At 49.3% G+C, this 20565-nt stretch overlaps 1 protein-coding gene across 1 annotated transcript; it reads right to left on the bottom strand.

The window, feature by feature from the left end:
• Positions 1 to 11203: 11203 nt before the first annotated feature.
• Positions 11204 to 18372, bottom strand: LOC119961666 (gamma-crystallin S-1-like). The gene is made up of 3 exons (XM_038788959.1): positions 18270 to 18372; positions 13927 to 14169; positions 11204 to 11549 (listed from the first exon to the last, which is right to left on the bottom strand). Exons 1-3 carry the CDS (start codon positions 18276 to 18278, stop codon positions 11274 to 11276), a joined length of 528 nt encoding a protein of 175 aa, XP_038644887.1. The 5' UTR covers positions 18279 to 18372; the 3' UTR covers positions 11204 to 11273.
• Positions 18373 to 20565: the final 2193 nt, after the last annotated feature.

The following is a 20565-nucleotide window of genomic DNA, read 5'->3' as shown; positions in this document are numbered from 1 at the left end:
CGTAACTGTCAAAAGGGAATTGGATGGATATTTGAAAGGGAAAGGTTCTCTGGGCTTTGGAGATAGGGGATGGAGTAGGTCTGGTGGGGTATTTTTTTCCAAAGAATTGTTACAGGTATAATGAGCCAAAAATTCCCTTTCAGTGCTGCAAAATGTAATGGGGCTGAATTCTCCGCTATCGCGATTCTCCATTTTGCCGGAAGCCCGTGGGTTTCCCGATGGCGTGGAGCTGTCCCACAATGTGAAACCCCATTTTTTTTTTTTTTTATAAATTTAGATTAGCCAATTATTTTTTCCAATTAAGGGGCAATTTAGTGTGGCCAATCCACCTACTCTGCACATTTTTGGGTTGTGGGGGCGAAACCCACGGGGAGAATGTGCAAACTCCACACGGACAGTGACCCAGAGCCGGGATCGAACCTGGGACCACAGCGCCGTGAGGCGGTTGTGCTAACCACTAGGCCACCGTGCTGCCCATGTGAAACCCCATTGACTGACAGGCGAAGCGGAGAATCCCGACCATGATTCTAGAAAACACCATTATATATATTTATGAAAACTTCAAAATGCATTGAAATCCTATGAACCGCTGGCTGGATTTTAATTTTGTTCTGGAAATATATTCTGTACGAAGTAAATCTGCATTGCTTCTGATGTAAGATCGAATTTAGTTATTATTATGAGTATTTGTAAAAGAGAACACCCATTTTATTGGTATTGCCGAAGCTAACCGTTCTTCCTTTATGCAGCAGTAGCCCCTTTTGTGTTGATAATGTGTCTTTATATCCTGTTATACTGTCACTTCAAATTCCTTAATGGCAGCTCAAACATGACTTTGTTTATCAGCCAATAGGAAATTGTGAAGGTTACATTAGATGTTAGTATTAGATAAGGTGACAGTGAATTGTGGAGAGGAAAAACCTCATTGATTCCTTTACTTCTTACAGGAGTAATAAAGGATGCCAATTACGCTGCAGGCTGTCATCTGTCATGCTAAAAGAGTCAAAATATTTACTCGTGAATGATATGAACAAGAATTTAAAATGCAAGCTGGCATCACGCTTAAGAAAGGAGTGCATTTTAAGAGTGTGACAAATCCGTCAAAGGCGTTTCAGATAGAAACATAGAAAATAGAAGTAGGGGAAGGCCAATCGGCCTGAAATACTCCTTGTGGTAGCGGATTCCACAGGCGACCACTCTGCGTGAATAAATCGGTTCTCATTTCAGTCCTAAACTGTTTACCCCGTATCCTCAGACTATGACACCCCACCATCAGGAACATCGGCTGTGATTCTCCATTTCTGAGACTAAGGGCTGGACTCTCCAATTTTCAGGCTCTGTCCGGAGGAATTGGCTAGTTTTAGTTGGCGCCACCCCCGCACCGATGTTCTGCCCGGTGGAGAGCTAGCAGCCGCGCCACGTAAAACCCCCAGAGTTGCCGACAGAAATGGCTGGAGAATTTACGGGTCCATGGCTGTGCCATACAACATGGCATCAGCTGCGCAAGGACCCGGCCTGCCAGATAGTGTTCCCCTGTGCACCCCCCTCGCCACTCCCGGAACATCCCGCACCAGTCCCCCAAGCCCCCGCCAAAGTCCCTCAGTGCCAGCAGCACTGTGGCAGCGCTGGGCATGGTCCGCAGCCACCATGCGAGGTTGATGAAAGCTCAGAGCACATAGGCGAAATTCTCCGACCCCCAGCAGGGTCGGAGAATCGCCTGGGGCCGCCTAAAATCCCGCCCCCGCTGTTGCAGAGATTCTCTGCCACCCGGGAAGTGGCCGGGGCAGGAATCCCGCCACTCCGATCGGAGAGGCCCCTGCGGTGATTCTCCGGCCCGGATGGGCCGAAGTCCCGCCGCTGCGAGGCCTCTCCCGCCGCCGAGGTTTAAACCACCTCTGGAACGGCGGTATCAGCGGCGCAAGCAGGCCCCCGGTGTCCTGGGCTGGCGGGGGGCGATCGAACCCCGGGGGGTGCCCCCACGGTGGCCTGGCCCACAATCGGGGCCCCCCGCTCAGACTCCGGGCCAGTGCCCTGGCTGCACTATTTTCCTCCGCGGCCGCCACGACCTTCGCCATGGCGGAAGCGGAAGAGAACCCCACATCGCACATGCGCTGGCAGTGATGTCAGCGGCCAGCTCCCGCTGACGTCACTGCCGGCGCATGCGCGGACCGGCGAAAGCCTTTCGGGGCGCCGGTTTTTTGCGCCGGTCTTCTGGTGGCAACCGCTCCGGCGCAGGGCTGTCCTCCCACCTTTGGGGACTCACGACCCCTGAGTGGTTGGCGCCACTCCCCTACTCCGGGACCCTCCGTCACTCCGGGTAGGGGAGAATGCCGCCCCATGTGTCCCACGCCATTGGGCAGTCCGCCCATCGGGGGTGGAGCATCAGGGGAGGGCCTTCTGGTGATGTCCTGAGGTCGTCCCAACGGTGTGCGGTGTACTCACTGATGACGCTGTTTTGGAAGGGATAGAGCATCCACAATCGGGAGCCGCCCTCAATTTTGGTGTCAAAAGGGATTCTCTGCCCGATCGCCAAGATTTCAGCAAGTGGAGAATTCTGCAATAAGTGTTGATGCCGGCCCAGATTCCATGGAGTTCCATGACAGCAAAACTGGCGCTACACCTGGATCGATTCTGGAAATGGTGGATGCATTGGTGGTCATCTTCTGGAATTCTATAGACTCTGAAACTGTCCCTGCAGATTGGAGGGTAACAAGTCTCTTCGCTATTCAAAAAGGGAGGTAGAAAGAAAACAGGGAATTCTAGATCAGTAAGCCTAACATCGGTAATGGGGAAAATGCTTGAATCCATTATCAAGGACTTTATAGTAGAACATTTAGAAAGCAGTGGCAGGATCAGTCAGAGTCAGCATGGATTTATGAAGGGAAAATCATGCTTGACAAATCATTTGGAATCCTTTGAATATGTAACCAGTACAGTTGACAAGGGGGAGCTAGTCGATGTGGTATATTCGGACTTTCAGAATGTGTTTGACAAAGTCCCGCATAAAAGATTATTGTGCAAAATTAAAGCGCATGGGATTGGGGAAAGTGCACTGTGGTGGATAGAAAACTGATTGGCAGAGAGGAAACAAAGAGTAGGGACAAATGGGTCCTTTTCAAATTGACAGGCAGTAACTAGTGGGGTACCAAAGGGATCGGTGCTGGGACCCCAGCTATTCACAACATATATTTGGATGAGGGAAAAAAATGTAACTTCTCAAAGTTTACAGATGACACCAAGTTAGGTGGGAGGGTGAATTGTGGCAAGGATGCAGAGATCCTACAGCAAGATCTGGACAGGTTGGGCATGTGGGCAAATCAATGGCAGATGCAGTATAATTTGGATAAGTGTGAGGTTATTCACTTTGGAAACAAAAACAGGAAGGCAGATTACTACCTGAATGGTGGTAAATTGGGAGAGGGAAGTGTGCAGCGGGACCTGGGTATCCTTGTGCACCAGTCGTTGAAGGTAAGCATGCAGGTGCAGCAGGCGGTAAAGAAGGCTAATGGTGTGTTGGCCTTCATTGCGAGAGGTTTCGCTTATAGAAGCAGGGATGTGTTATTACAATTACACAGGGCCTTGGTGAGGCCATACCTGGAGTATTGTGTGCATTTCTCGTCCTGTTCTCTGAAGAAGGATGTTCTTGCTCTCGAGGGAGTGCAGCGAAGGTTTACCAGACTGATTCCCGGGATGGCAGGACTGTCATATGAGGGGAGATTGACTAGGTTGGGATTGTTCTTGCTGGAGTTCAGAAGAATGAGGGGGGATCTCATAGAGACTTATAAAATTTTAACGGGACTAGACATGGTAGGTGCAGGGAAGATGTTACCTAAGATGGACGGGTCCAGAACCAGGGGTCACAGCCTGAGGATTCAGGGTAAACCATTTCAGTCAGAGATAAGGAGACACTTCTTCACACAAAGAGTGGTGAGCCTGTGGAATTCATTACCACAGGACGTAGTTTGGGGCATAGTCATTGGGTATGTGGTGCAGTCCCAGATGGAGATGGTCCACTCCCTGTGCTCCATCGCTGCGAGCATGCAGACTGGAGCAGGCCTCCAGGACTGGCAGCGCCAGATGGCAGGGTAGCCTCAGGGATAGCTCCGCTCGCACCCCCGTCCAATGGAATGGCCCGAGGGCCATCGGGCACCCTGAGAGAGGAGGAAGCAATGGGGCCCATGACTCCAGCAGGAGAGGTTCTGGGACACCACAGCACCTCGCACTCCGCCACCTCCCCCCTCCTCCTGTCCCTGGAGTATCTGGTGGGAAGTGGGTAGAACAGGTTGGCAGCGCAAAACCTGGGACACCCGGGAGCAGCAGCTGGGCCCATCTAGGATGGGTCACCCCGGAAGATGCCAACGGGGACCCAGATCGCAGGGCAGGAATCACAGCAGGCGGACTCCACTCCTGCTACACCATCTGGGGATCCACTAAGATGTAGCATTGGGCTCATAAGGCCAGAAATTAGACACTAGTTAAGTTGACACGGGTGCAGGTTTCGCAAAAGGGGCTGGGGCATAAATCTGTATATACGTTGTCACATTAAATACCTGTTCACACTGTTACAATCTGTCTCGGTGCTCTGTCAGATGGCTGTGAGGGCTGGTCTGGATTGGCCAGAGAAGGGGTGCAGAGTAGGGGGGGAATAGGCGGATGTTGTGGGTGCCCTGAGATCCCCCCCCACCCCCGACCCCCCCACCCCTGACTGTCTCCACCGCCATCATCCCAGGGATTTGATGGATCCATGTGATGGAATGGCCAGCTCACATGCAGGGATCACCCAATTGGCAGGAGTCAGACATTGTCAAATGATACGGAGCACGAGAGCTCATCGCAAAGCGGGATGTCATCATCCTCCATTCCATGGACCAGACCCAGTGTTACTGCCAACCCAGGGCCCGCACCCTGTAATGCGGCAGGTATATATGACGGAATGGGTACAGGCGGGATGTTACCATGAGGGGGGGGGGCAGGATGCGGGGGTGGGATGCCCCTGGCTACTGTCCCCCTGGTCGGTGAACCTGGAGGCGATCAGAACGTTCCGTGCTCATTGGTCCTGGCGCACATGTCGTGTGGCCTGCCTTGCCTGCCTGGGCCTCATGTCCTGCCCACCCTCGCTCCCCCGCATCCTCATCGTCGGACAGGCATGGCATTCCTCCTTCTCCTCCAGCACATCGCCCCTCTGCTGCTCAATGCTGTGGAGGACGCAACAGGCCGTCATGACGCAGGTGACCCACTCAGGCGGCCAAAGACCATTGACCTGGCCACTGTATGGGCATCATTGTAGCAGGTCTCTGCATTGGCCTGTGGCCTCCTGATAGGCGTCAATAGCCACGATTGCAGTGGATAACCCCAGTCTCCCAGGAGCCAGCCCCTCAGCCGACGGGGATCTCGAACATGTCATGAATTGTTGGGTGTGCCAGGACGAAGGCGTCGTGCACACTGCCCGGGTATCGAGCGTAGACATGTATGATGCGTAGCTGATGGTCAGACACCAGCTGTAAGTTCATCGGGTGAAACCCCATTCAGTTTGTGTAGAGCGGCCTGTCATCTGCTCAAAGGGGGACATGCATCCCGTTGATCACCCCCTGGACCGGGCTGTGTCAACGATGGCGGGGAACCCCACTGCCTGGGTATCCTGGTGAGTTTAGTCCACATCAAAATGGATGTATTGTGCTGTGTGGACATATAGGGCCTCCATGACGGTGCGGATGCACCTGTGCACCAAAGTCGGTGAGATCCCAGATAGGTCCCCACTCAATGGCTGGAAGGGCCGGTGGAGTAAAAGTTCTGGGGACCATCACCTTGATGGCCACTGGGAACAGGTGTCCTCCCCCACACACCCATACCCCCACGGTGCCAGGTGTGCCATGATTTGGCAGATACAAAATCATAGAATTTACAGTGCAGAAGGAGGCCATTCGGCCCATCGAGTCTTCACCCTACATAATCCCATGCCGCCAAAACATTCCCTGTAACCCAGTAACCCCACCTAACCTTTTGGACACTAAGGGGCAATTGAGCATGGCCAATCTGCCTAACCTGCACCCATACGGCCGGTGTCACTCTGCAGAACCAGGAACAAGGTGGATGGTCAGTGAGGTGTGCAGCAAGGTGGCTGCCATGCAGAGTGCGACAATGGCAGTATATGACTGAACACTGCCCCAGTCCCGTGGGGAATCACCCCAGCCACACGACCCTTCCCCCTCATCACCCTGCAAGCCTCCCCGCCCCCCCCATCCCAAGCCCTGGCAGGGCTCCCCGCACTCCAGCCAGCCAGGCCCGGTAACCCAGGAAGGCCATCGGGCACCCCGAGAGAGGAGGTAACCTGCGCCTCTCTGTGTCTTACCTCCTCTCTCTCTAACTCTCTCATCAGCTATGACATCCGTTTCACGATTTTTAAAAGCACAAGTGAACCTCGCCATTGGGAACTCAGCTCATCAGAGGCAGAGAATCGCAGAAGCCGTGGAGAATACCAGGTCAGGCCTGCTAATAATTTGAAAATGGTGTTTACAGTACGTGCATATTGGAATGCATTGAAGCCGCTGTTGAGGTGATGGAGAATTGCGATTTGGCGTCAAATTGGCGCTTGCTTTGATTTTGGCGGCAGAACCTATTTTCCGGCCATTGTGTTTCGTGATTTTGGTGTCAGCCATCGGAGAATCCTGCCCAACCTTTCTGCATCTATGCTGCCTAGTCCTGTTAGAAGTTTATAGGTTTCCATGAGATCCTCCCTCATTCTTCTGAACTCCAGTGAATATAATCCTAACCAACTCAATCTCTCCGCATACGTCCGTCGTGCCATCCCAGGAAGCAGTCTGGAAAACCTTTTCTGCATGCCCTCTATGGCAAAAACATCCTTCCTCAGATAAGGGGCGGGATTCTCCCCTACCCGGCGGGACGGGGGGTCCCAGCGTAAGGGAGTGGCGCCGACCACTCCGGAATTGGGCCTCCCCAAAGGTGCGGTATTCTCCGCACCTTTGGGGGCTAGCCCCGCGCCGGTGCGGTTGGCACCACGCCAACTGGCGCAAAAACCGGCACCAGCGGCCTTTCAGGCCCGCCGCCCGGCAGCGGGGCTGGCCGAAACGCTTTCGCTGGTTCGCGCATGCGCCGGCGATGACGTCAGCGGCCAGCTGCCACTGACGCCACCACCGCCGCATGCGCGCTGTGGGTTTCTCTTCCGCTTCTGTCATGGCGGCGGCGGAGGAGAAAGAGTGCCCCCAGGGCACTGGCTCGTTCCCTGATCGGGGGGCCCCGATCGCGGGCCTGGCCACCGTGGGGGCACCCCCCGTGGTCCGATCGCCCCGCGCCCCCCCAGGACCCCGGGGGCCCGGTCGCGCCGCCGATCCCGCTGCCACCAGAGGTGGTTCAAGCCATGGCGGCGGGAGAGGCCTCCCAGCGGCGGGACTTCAGCCCATCGCGGGCCGGAGAATCGCCGCAGGGGCCTCGCCAATCGGAGTGGCGTGATTCCCGCCCCCGCCACTTCCCGGGTGGCGGAGAATCTCTGCCACGGCGGGGGCGGGATTTGCGGCGGCCCCAGGCGATTCTCCGACCCTGCTGGGGGTCGGAGAATTTCGCCAAGGAGACCAATACTGCACAGAATTTAAGGTGTGGCCTCACCAATGCCCTGTATAATTGCAGTAAGACATCCCTGCTCCTGTGCTCAAATCCACTTGCCAACATACCATTTGCCTGCTTTACCGCCTGCTGCACCTGTATGTTTATCATCAGCGACCGGTGTATGAGGACAATCTCATTGTCCTCTCTTAATTTAAAATCATTCCGATAATAATCTGCCTTCCTGTTTTTGTTACCAAAGTCGATAACATCAGATTTGAGGATAAAGATTAATTTCAAGATAGGCAGAAATGATTGGAATAAAGATTTTCTTTTCAGGCAACTTATTAATTTATTGATCGAATTGCAGTCAGAAATATATTTGAATCAACATCGCCATTGATGCACTTTACTCGCATGCAATTTGAGAGAGAGCATTTTGTAATTGATTCATGCCTTAGATATTGCTGCCTAGTATGGCTGAGGAGGATGTTTATTAACATTGGTTATACGATCAAACTGGAGAAACTGTAAGCACATGAGTTAGAAATTAAATGATTAATCAAAATAACATTTCAATTGTTGATTTAAATAGAAGAGAATTGGTCCTCATTTGATAGTAGTCTTTGAGAAAGCTAATTGCGCAGTTTCGTATAATTTACTCCAATCCAAGAATGAAGGGAATATTTTACAGGCAGTGGTTCAAAGATGAGAATTTTTCTTAATTTTAAATAACAAATGAGCGAAACAGCAATTTAGCTGCTAAGGTTTTGTATGTCATGAATTTTTGTATATTACAATGAACAAACTATATTTACGAGGAGTGCAATAAGGGTGAGTTCTCCATTGCCCGCTGCTGCTATCGGTATTCCCGATCGGGCAAAAAATTGAACATCCCCTGAGAAACTGCTATTGGCCTGGGCACCAAACCCATTGCAATGCTCTGATCCCCCCCCCCCCCCCCTCCCCCGGACCGGCGGCCTCAGCACCCTACCTGTCCCCATCTGATGAGAGACACCCTCCCCCTCTCCCAGCACGCTCCAATCCTCGCAGCAGAAGATTTTCCGGGCAGGCTTTAGTGCAAGTTTGTCCAAGTATTACCCTGACGCAATGGACCCCGAGTGGGTCAAGGGGTTAAGCGCATAACTCAGGTGATCTCCAAGGTCCATCGGAAGGCCCACCAGCACCCCCCCCCCCCCCCCCCCCCCACACACACAGTGCAAATCCTGCCCCCCTACACAGACAAGTAAGAGCATCGTCCCTCACCCCGCCTGCCATGGGATTAACGGTCACTCTCCGCTCCCCCCCCCCCGCCCCCGCAGCATGTACCCATAAGAGTGACACCCCCATCAGAGGCGGCTACCCATCAGAGACACTCCCTGTCAGAAAACCCCGCCATCAGAAAACCCTGCTGGTGCTTTGGTTTCCGACAACAAGTCCCGAAAGACGTGCTTGTTAGGTAATTTGGACATTCTGAATTCCCCCTCTGTGTACCCGAACAGGCACCAGAATGTGGCGACTAGGGGATTTTCTCAGTAACTTCATTGCACTGTTAATGTAAGCCTACTTGTGACAATAAAGATTATTAAAAAAATAATTAACTAAAGACCCCCATCAGAGACACCCCTGCATCAGAGACCATCCAGCAGCAGAAATCCCCAATCAGAGATCACTCATTAAAGACCCCTATTAGAGTTCCCTGCATCTGAGGCCCCCCCCCCCCCCCCCCCCCCCCAACAAGAGACCCCTCTGTATCAGAGACCCCTCTACATTAGAGATCCCCCCATTAGAGCTCTCCCCCCATTAGAGATCCTCCATTAGAGATCCCCTGGTCACGGACACACAGTTTGGGTTCCGCCAGGGTCATTCAGTTCCTGACCTCAACTGGACTAGCCATATTAATACGGTGCCTACCAGGCCAGGTCAAAGGCTAGGAATCCGACGTCAGGTAACGCACCTCCTGACCCCCCCAAAGCCTGCCCACCATTTCCAAGGCACAAGTTGGTAATGTAATGGAATACTCTCCACTTGCCTGGATGAGTGCAGCTCCAACAACACTCAAGAAGCTCAACATCATCCAGGACAAAGCAGCCCGCTTGATTGCTCCCCCTTCCACAAACATTCAAACCCTCCACCACCGACATACAGTGACAGCTGTGTGTACAATCTGCAAGATGCAATGCCGAACTCACCAAGGTTCCTTAGACAGCACCTTCCAAACCCATGACCACTACCATCTAGGAGGACAAGAGCAGCAGATACCTGGGAACCCCACCACCTGGAGGTTCCCCTCCAAGTCACTCACCATCCTGACTTGGAAATATATCATCGTTCCTTCACTGTCGCTGGGTTAAAATCCTGAAACTCACTCAATAACAGCACAATAGTTGTACCTACACCTTAGGGACTGCAGCGGTTCAAGAAGGCAACTCCCACCACCTTCTGAAGGGCAACTAGGGATGGACAATAAATGCTGGTCTAACCAGCGATGCCCACATCCCATTTCAAAAAAATTATATTATAATTTGTGAGTCCTCTGCCACAGGACTCCCCTCACTAAATATTCATACTTGCTATGCTGGTGAAGTTTGCAACAGGTTTATAACGACGTGAATCAGTTGAGGGGATTTCGCCCCCTTCCCCGCTGGGGCACAAAGTTAAGTATAGCCCCTGGAGGGAGAGAGAGATGTCCTGTCACTGCCCCTGGCACTTTCCTGGCACAGGTTAGCACTTTCCCCTGGCAGAAGTTGTCACTCCAATCTGGCAATGTTGATCTTGCCCCGCTACCATGTGCCAGGGTAGTACCAGAGGTGGGCCTACTAGGTGCCCCATTGGGGTGGGATTTCCAATATGCCTATTTTGGGGGGGGAGGACAGCTCCGATGCTTGTGTTGTGGTGCTAGGGCGAGGGCCCCGATGCTTGTGCTGTGGTGTGGATGTGGTTGAGTCCCTATTGGTGGGTGGGGTTGCTTCCTGTGCTCATCAGGGCGCCCTTTAAAGCTGGTGCCCTGATCTCTGTGGAGCCAGTCTTGAAGGTTCTATCAGGCTCCGTACCGTCATATTTGTGGCAAAACCTTGGCCACTTATGAGTGCCGTACCGTAATTGTGATCTAAACACTCGACTGTGCAGTTGGAGAGCTACATGTCGGTTTTCAGCCAGAGCCTGACATTCTGAAATATATGGGAAAATTCCACCCTACATCTTTCCCTTCAAGGTAAATTTTCTCAGTCATGGCCATGATCTTTCTCAAGAAAGAAAAATGAATCTCTATTACAGTTTTGCATCTTTGTCCAAACACCACCTGAGAACAGTATTGAACAGTGCCTCCAACTCATATGTCGCAAAATTTCACTAAATTATTAGCGACTTACATTTGATTTATACTTCAGCAGCAGGTTTCGCACAGTGGGCTAAGACAACTGGCTTGTAATGCAAAAGCAGACCAGCAACGCAGGTTCAATTCCCGTTCCAGCCTCCCCAAGCAAGTGCTGGAATGTGGCAGCTAGGGACTTTTCACAGTAACTTCATTGAAGCCTATTTGTGACAATAAGTGATTATTATTATTATTGTCTGTACTCAACCTTAAAAAGTACAAATATACAAGTACAAAATACAAAAAACCTTAAAAAGGGTATTAAACAAAGTGAAAGATTATAAGTATTTTAATTTTTTTATCCATATGATCTTACAACAAAAGAAGTGTGTCTATTTGTATTTTAAAAATCCATGACATGACGGAAGGAGCCAACAGCTGTGTTGTAGCCTCCCCAGTCACTGTATCTCCTGTATTCTCCGGGTCTCATGAAGTACTGTCGGCCTCTGTAGTTGGGATGTTCATAGAAGATCCAGTAACCATCCATCACATGGCAGGAGTGGATGTCACGGTAACGGAAACGATCATAGACAGATGGACAGTCATCCATGAATTCCATCATCTGTCCTCCAAAGTCAGGCCTCTCGTAAATCCTCATCCTGTGGGAGCCTCCTCTAGGCTGTGTTGATGAAAAATTAATGTAAACTATTGATTTAATGTATAACTTACAAATGGAGCAAAGAAATTGAAACCATCAGACTAATTTTGAATGTTCTGCTGGAGTGTATTGTGGATCGGGACCTGTTATACAAACTGCTTCATTTTCATTTCTATCGGGATCAGTTAAGAAGTTTCCGGAATGGGTACCCGAACCCCACCACAATTTTTACCTTCCTGCCATAAATTGAAGAAAACACCACATCCCATCCCCAGGCACAGGAATGTGGCAGTAACTTTTTCACATTAACTTCATTGCAGTGTTTTAAAAAAAATAAATTTGGAGTACCCAATTATTTTTTTTCCAATTAAGGGGCAATTTAGCATGGCCAATCACCAAAGTGCACACCTTTGGGTTGCAGGGGTGAAACCTATGCAGACATGGAAAGTATGCCCAAACTGCACACAAACAATGACCCAGGGCTGGGATTTGAACCCAGGTCCTCAGTACCATAGGCTGCAGTGCTAACCACTGTGCCACATGCCACCCTTCATTGCAGTGCTAATGTTAGCCTACTTGTGACACCAATAAAGACTATTATTATCTATTTTAAATTGTTCCAATTGCCAACTGTATCTGCAACAACTGTAATCATTCATTGTAAATTTAAATATAAATAATTGTTGCCATAAATTGGAATAAATAACATTTGATCATTTAGATTGATACAGATACTGGGGCTGATGATGTGGTTCCATTCTGCTGGGAAATGGAGTCTGAATTGTGTGTGTGATCCACATCAGGCACTGCATGTGTATTTTGTTTTAAATATCAGTGCAATACTACCGACATAGAGCCGATGCTGTATTTGAACGGTACAAGGAGCAAGAGCAGGAATCCATAGTAGTAGTTCTCTAAAAATAACGTGTTTTTTTGCTAATAATAATACAATAATAATCACTTATTGTCACAAGTAGGCTTCAATGAAGTTACTGTGAAAAGCCCCTAGTTGCTTCTGAACAGTTGCTGAAATAGGCAAAGAGACAGAGAGCATTATCTAAGCAAAATCTTTTTGTGGCATTCCTGAAGGAGTTCCTGACCATCTAACCATGATTGGAAGTTATTACCCTGTCAATTACAGCCTACTAAAACCTATTTCTCTTTGAAAGTGAATAGAAGCTGCACAGATCAAAGGATTGAGGGGGTTTGGCTTTCAGTTAAGTAACAGCTGCTGCTTTCTACACTTCTGTCTGAGGCAGCAGATATAAAGGAAAATGCAGTGATTTTTCATTGTTTTGCCTGTACAACTCCATAGCTTTCACACTGGTGTGAGAGGGGGGGGGGGGGGGGGTGGTCTCTGAGATGTGGGGGTCTGAGATGGGGGTCCCTGGTGAGAGAGTCTGGGAGGGAGTCTGATGGGAGGACCTCTGCCGGGTGTCTGGTGGGGTGATTGGGTTGTCACACACATGTATTCATGCTGTTGGAGGGGGGGAGCCATAACTCCTTTGGTGGGGGTAGAAGGATGCCCCTACTGGTCAGGGGGGGGCAGGATTTGCATTTTGGGGGGGAGGGGGGACAGCCACAGGACTTCGGTATTCAGCCACCAGCTTAAAATAGTGACCTGATATTGGGATTCCGAATGGAATCGCGTGAGCTCCCTGCCATGCATATATTTGCATGGCAAGGGAGAGATATCATTCCTGACCTAGCGCCATCGCAGACCAGGAACGATTATGCTGCAGCAAGAGAACATAATCTCCCAAATGTAGAATCCTGTCCAGCATCTTGAGTCCTGTGGGCAAACGATGCAGCTTTGAACTGTATGATGCAGTTGCGCAATGTATGCTCTCAGGAAAAATCAGCAGCATACTAGCCAAATATACTTGTTAGCCACTGAATGAGCTTGCTACATGTCACTTCTTTCTGTCTAAAAGCTACATTGCAAATGTACGTTCTGTATGAATCAAAAAATTACAGCAGATGGCAGCTAATAATTGAGTGGGCATGAGACAACTTTTAGAGGAAAAAGGGAAATGAACCTCCTATCCAACAATCATCTGAAATGAGCATTCAGCACCTGGCACATTCTTTGGATAATCCAAGCATGTCATGGGTCAGTGCACTACTACACACAAACTCTGGAGATCTATTGAGTCTTGCATGCAAGATATATGTAGGCTGTTTGTTTTTCAGTCCTCTTGGGAACAATGTTATGCACAGTGCATATAAGGTACTGAGGAGCCTTCAGCATTCAATAATCTGGGTACTGATGCACACAGCACAGTGGAGTGCTGGCAGCAAATATTGCAATTTTGGCCTTTGCCCAGTGCTTCATTTCTACAAAATTATATTTAAGATATCTGAGGTGCAGTCATTCCCACAATCTCTCAGAACTTACGTAACTATACAGGTGACATGATCTGATGCAGTCATCGAATCCCATCCAGCGCTGGTAGTCAGGATATTCTCCCCTGCTCAGAACATACTGGTATCCCATGTAATTGGGTCTCTCGTACACCACCCAGCAGCCACTCTCAACACGAATGGAGTTGCAATGACTAAAGTACGAGTGCAACTCAGCACAGTCACCAGAGCATTCATAGTACCGACCCTGGAAGTTTCTTTCTTCATAGAAGACGATCTACAACAGAAAATATGGATAGGTTATCCTATTGTATCATTGAATCATAGAATTTACAGTACAGAAGGAGGCCATTTGGCCCATCGCGTCTACACCGATCCTTGGAAAAAGCACCCTGCTGAAGCCCACATCTCTACTCTATCACCGTAACCCAGTAACCCCACCTAACCTTTTCGAAATTAATGGCAATTTAGCGTGACCAATCCACCTAACCTGCACATCTTTGAACTGTGGGAGGAAATCGGAGCACCCGGAGGAAACACATGCAGACACGAGGAGAAAGCACAACACCACACAGACAGTCAGCCAAGGCCTGGGTTGAACCTAGGACCCTGGAGCTGTGAGGCAACAATGCAAACCATTTTGCCACCGTGCCGCCCCATTGCGACTGTGCCATCCCATAAGTGGCAGCGGAACTTTTTATTTATTCATTTACAGGATGGGGAAGTTGCTGACAAGCCACACATTTATTGCACATGCCGAATTGCCTTGAGAAAGTAGTAGTGAACTGCCTTCTTGAACTGCTGCAGTTTATGTGGTGTATGTATATGCACAGTTGTGTTTGGGAAGGTGTGCTCCAGGATTCTGATCCAGTGACAGTAAAACAACAAAGTTTTCTCCCAAGTCAAAATTGTGTGCGGCTCAGAGGGAAACTTGGAGGTGGTTGTATTTCATATACTTGCTGCCCTCGTCGCTTTGGGAGGTTGAGGTCTTAGGCTTGGGTTGTGCCATCAAAGGATCCATGACGAATTGTTGCATCTTTCAGATGGTATGCACTGCACGCAGACACTGTGCATCGGTGAATGAGGGATGTCGATCAAGTGGGCTGCTTTTGTGGAACATCTTGAGTATTGCTGGAGCCGCACTTCTCCAGGCATGATTCACCTGAGGAAGGAGCAGTGCTCCGAAAGCCAGTGTTTGAAACAAACATGTTGGACTTTAATCTGGAGTTGTAAGACTTCTTACTGTGCTCACCCCAGTCCAACGCTGGCATCTCCATATCATCATCTCCAGGCATATGTAGAGTATTTTATCACACCCCTGACCTCTGTATTGTAGATGGTGGACAGGCTTTGGAGAGGCAGAAAATGAACCACTCACTGCAGATTATCCAACCTCTGATATGGTCTTGAAGCCATAGGATTTATTTAGCTAGTCTAGCAAAGTTTCTGGTCAATGATGATCACGAGGCTGTTGATGGCGGGGGACGTGACAATCGTAATGCTGTTGAATGTCAAGGAGAGTCGGTCAGACTCACTCACTAGAGATATTCAATGGCTGCTCTTGTGTACCTCATGTATTACCTATAGGTCCAAGTCTGAATGTTGTTCAAGATTAGCTTTAAGCGGGCATGGACTGCTCCATTATCTAAGGAGTTGTGAATGGAACTGAGCACAATGAACATCCCAGTTTCTAGTCTTATGATGGAGGAAAAGTTATGAATGAAGCAGTTGAGAATGGCTGAGCCTAGATCACTACCCTGAGGATCTCCTGCAGTGATTTCTTGGACTGAGATGAACTTCCAACAAAAACATCTTCCTTTGTATTTGGTATGGCCTCAACCAGTGGAGAGTTTTTCTTCTGATTTCCATTCTAGCTAAAGATGTTTGCAAACACTTTAATCACGTTTTTTTGCACTGTGTGCTGGGCTCTGCCATTGTTGAAGGAACTTCCTCCTCCCATTAGTTTTTAAATTGTGTCCCACAATTTAAGACTGAAATGTCAGGTCTGCAGATATTTGATGAGATCATTTGGTTGTGGAACCACATCTCTTTATCACAAATCTGCTACATGTTGCACTTTCAGAAAATCTGGTGCCACTCCTGGCATGCTCATCTGCATTCCTCATCAAAACAGAATTGATCCCCTGCCCTGATGGCAATTGTAAAGTGAGGAATATGTCAGACCATGAGGTTACAGTTATGGTTGAATACAGTTCTGCTTTGCTGATGGCCCACAGTGTCTTGTGGATGCCCATTTTGAGCTGCTCTATCTGTACTGAATCCTATCTCATTTAGCACTTTACACTGCCATACAGCATGATAGAGGATGCTGTGAGTCTGAAGGCTGGACAAGTCTCCACAAATATAGTGCAGTGGTCACTCCTACCAATACATAAATACATAGATAGCTAGAAGATAGGAGCAAGAGGAGGCCTTTTGGCCCTTCGAGCCTGTTCCGCCATTTTTCACAATCATGGCTGATCAGCCAACTCAATAACCTAATGCTATTTCTCCCCATAGCCTTTGATCCCATTCGCCCCAAGTGCTATATCTAGCCGCCTCTTGAATATATTTAATATTTTAGCATCAATTACTTTTTTTGGTAATGAATTCCACAGGCTCACCACTCTTCGTGTGAAGAAATGTCTCCTCATCTCTGTCCGAAATGGTTTACCCTGAATCCTCAGACTGTGACCCCTGTTTCTGGACACGCCCATCATTGGTAACATCTTCCCTGCATCTACCCTGTCTAGTCCTGTTAGAATGTTATAAGTCTCTATGAGATCCCCTCTCATTCTTCTGAACTCCAGCTAGAACAATCCTGAACTCGTCAATCTCTCCTCATATGACAGTATTCCATCCCCGGAATCAATGTGGTAAACCTTCGCTGCACCCCCTCGAGAGCAAGAACATTCTTCCTCAGAAAAGGAGACCAGAACTGCACACAATATTCTAGGTGTGGCCTCACCAAGGCCCTGTATAATGGCAGCAACACATCCCTGCTTCTATACTCGAAACCTCTTGCAATGAAGGCCAACATACCATTAGCTTCTTTACCGCCTGCTGCACCTGCATGCTTACCTTCAGCGACTGGTGCACAAGAACACCCAGGTCCCGCTGCACACTCTCCTCTCCCAATTTACAATCATTCAGGTAGTAATCTGCCTTCCTGTTTTTGCTTCCAAAGTGAATAACCTCACGCTTATCCAAATAATACTGCACCTGCCATTGATTTGTCCACTCGCCCAACCTGTCCAGATCTTGCTGTCGGATCTCTGCATCCTCGTCACAATTCACCCTCCCACCCAACCTGGTATCATCTGTAAACTTTGTGATGTTATATTTTGTTCCCTCATATCCAAATCATTAATATATATTGTGAATAGCTGGGGCCCCAGCACCAATCCCTGTGGCACCCCAATTTGAAAAGACCCATTAATTCTAACTCTTTGTTTCCTCTCTGCCAACCAGTTTTCTATCCACCTTAATACATGTCCCCCAATCCCTTGAGCTTTAATACAGTCATGGACAGATGTATCTGCAAAAAGGAGATTGATGAGAATCGGGCCAACTGGGTTTTTCTTTTGGATTAAACATTTCACCACCTATCATATTCCTAATCTGGCAGACATGTTATTCAGGATTCAGCCAGTTAGATCAGTAGTTGTGCTGCTGAGCTACAGTAAATGATGGGCATTGAAGTTCTCTAGGTTAAAAACATAAGAACAAGGGAAATAGAAGTAGCAGTCGGCCTAATGGCCCCTCAAGCCCTCTCCAGCATTTAGTAAAATCATGGTTGATCTCGACCTCAAATTCATTTACCAACCCAATCCCAATATATCTTGATTACCAGGAGTTCAAAAATCTATTGAGCTTTTAACCATATTTACAAATTACAAAGGTTCCTAAAACAGAATATGCTCTGTGTGCTTGCTAGCTTCATTGTTTCATCCAAATGATGCTAAATGGAGGAGCACTGATTCACCTGTTCAGGGAAGGTAGTTGATGGTTATCGGCAAGAGGTTACTTGTCCATGTTTGTTCTGGTCTCATTAAAATTCATGGTGTCCAGAGTTAATGCTGAGGACTCTCAGAGCCAATCCCTTCCAACTGTATCCCACTGTGCAGCCCCCTCTGGTGGTCCTATTTATGGGACAGGATGTCCCGTGGGATGTGATGAGCGACAGTCTGTAAAGTATGATTCCGTGAGTGCGTCAGACTGTTGTTTGACTTGTCTTTTGGGACAGCTCTCCCTATGCTGGCACTAGTCCCCTGGTGATATTACGGAGGACTTTACAGTGACAGCTGGGCAGGATGTGCCTTTTTCACACCCAAATTCCTCATCTCGATCTGCAATAGTTTAGAAAATGAGACATACCTTTCCCATTTTGCAGCAGCTCCACAGGAACAGCTCGTTGCAATGGATGCCAAATATTTACAATGTATGTTCTTTTTATATACTTGCTAGGCCTGTGATGCAGTGAAAGGCCTGATGACAAAGCAGAATTCACTTTAAAACTGATGTGACAGCTTTCAAATTGTCAACCTTCTTTTTGTAATTGTCTTCTTCAAGCACAAATGAACTGATCAATGGAGCCGTAACCATATTCTGCCAAATGTTGTCTACTGGGGCTGGTTTAGCATAGCGGGCTAAATAGCTGTCTTATAATGCAGAACAATGCCAGCAGCGTGGGTTCAATTCCCATACTGGCCTCCCTGAACTGGAACCGGAATGTGGTGACTAGGGGCTTTTCAAAGTAACTTAATTGAAGACTACTTGTGACAATAAGTGATTATTATTATAATTTCATATGTAACTTGTAGCGGTGAAAGCCTTTTGTTTTGTCAGTGAGACAGCGGCTGGGTTTGAATGAGGAGTGACAGTGACAGTGTCCTGCCCATTGCCCGCTGCTTCATGCCTCTGTCAACGTTGCTGCCGTCGCTTTCTCTGGCATCTGGCCTACCAGTGGCACCACTCGGGCAACTTCCGTGATGTCCAAGATTTAGTCCGTACCGTTTAATATCTGTAAGGAATTAGAAGAGCGTGTGAGAATAACAACCAGTGATGTCTTCCACCCCGGGACACTCCTGTCCCCCCCCATTGCTCCTCCTCAGCCCTGCGACTTACCCCGACAGAATTGGAGGCCCCTGCTCACTGGACCTCAGACTCTGTTCCCGAGAGACCTGCACATAATGTTACCTGGACAATGTGCTAGACCCCTCCCCGGTGCACACACCCATCCTCTTGTTGGTGAAATGTCCCTGGTGCTGGGGCCCAGTCCCTGGGTGTTTGGATGTTGGCTGACTGCTTGTGTGGTATTGCTTCCTGCAGAGTTCAGGCACAGTGTCCAGGGATCACAGTCTGAATGTGATGCTAAGCAATAACCCCCACATGCTACGTGGCCTCTACCCACGGGGATCCAGTTGGGAAGTGTGAAATCCTCACTTAACTACAATTGCTAATCCCTTATTAGCAATAGCCTTCCGCTGTGCGTCCAGAGGCCTCTGTGTTCAGTTGGAGTTATTTCTTTTCAGTGAAGCAGGCGGGCAGGGTCTGGAATGGGAGCACAATGTCGAGGGGTTGGCATGGTAGACACCCATCTCCCACCCCCCCACCCCCCTCACAGCCCAGCCCAGCCCAGCCCACAGGCGACCACCCCTCCCACTCGCAAACACCCCCCCCCCCCACCGATGATGACCCACCCTGACCGAGACTGGCCCTCCCTCACCTTTCTCCGAGCATCGGGCCAGTAAACCCAGTGTCGCCGGGCTCTTTGCCTGTGAGCCGTTAGATAGGGTGTCGCTCCCGTTAATTGTATGGGATTGGGTGTAAGTGATGAATATTGATTTCCCGCCACGCTGAGATCAGATCTGGATTTCGCCAATGGGAGTGGTCCGGTTAGATAGCAAACAGATCGGCGCCCTGAACGCTTCATGATTTTGGCCTCTCCCGCGACTTAAAGGCCTCATCGATTGCTCGTTGAAGTACAATGTGGTCATTAAATCGCGCCCAATTTTCTTTTTGCTAGTTTGGGAAGAGCAGAGATTCCTAACAACAAGCACTGGCATGCGCTGTGAATGACCAGCCTTGCTATAAATCGTGTAAAATTCTGGGGCTGGACTCTCCGCTGTCAGAATTTTCCTTTGCACACGGCAGCAGACCCGATGCCCGGGGATTTCCGTAGCGCTGCTCACAGTGGGAAACCGCACTGGCCGACTGGCGGGACGGGGAATCCCGCTGCCGGCGAGGGGGCGCGGCACCAGACGACTGGTGCGGCGGGTTGGAGAATCCTGCCCCTGGTGTCTTAGTGAAAAAGCCTCGCATATAAATAAATATCTAGACAATTTTGGTTTTCAGGGAGGCGGTGGGAAGCACTAGTTCTGTCAGCAGGTGCTAATACAAAGAATACTTAGGGCTGTGTGCATTTATGCATATTCAGTTGTTCAGGTACTAAATGGGCTGGATTTTCTGCACCAGTGCCAAAATCGCGGTCAGCGTGGGGCGGAGAATCCATTTTTCCGCACGGAATCAGGACCGACGCCGGTTTCCCGATTCTTCGGGCCCCGAAAAGCGACGTAATCTCAGAGTACGCCGTGCCGCATATCCTCTATCTGGAGCCATTGCTGGAGGCCCGCCCCGCCATTCTCTGCTCTCGGCCGGCTGAAGTCCCGAC

This window comes from Scyliorhinus canicula, chromosome 2 (assembly GCF_902713615.1).
Source record: "Scyliorhinus canicula chromosome 2, sScyCan1.1, whole genome shotgun sequence".
Lineage (NCBI taxonomy): Eukaryota > Metazoa > Chordata > Chondrichthyes > Carcharhiniformes > Scyliorhinidae > Scyliorhinus > Scyliorhinus canicula.
Note: the sequence above shows the minus strand (reverse complement) of the source record. Positions and strands in the feature narration are given on the sequence as shown.

What these genes read in the sequence shown, in the direction of transcription:
- LOC119961666 (XM_038788959.1), bottom strand. An exon ending in CATGTCACCTGTATAGTTAC is followed by an intron (nt 11,550 to 13,926) that starts GTAAGTTCTGAG and finishes TCATCAACACAG; the next exon opens with CCTAGAGGAGGCTCCCACAG.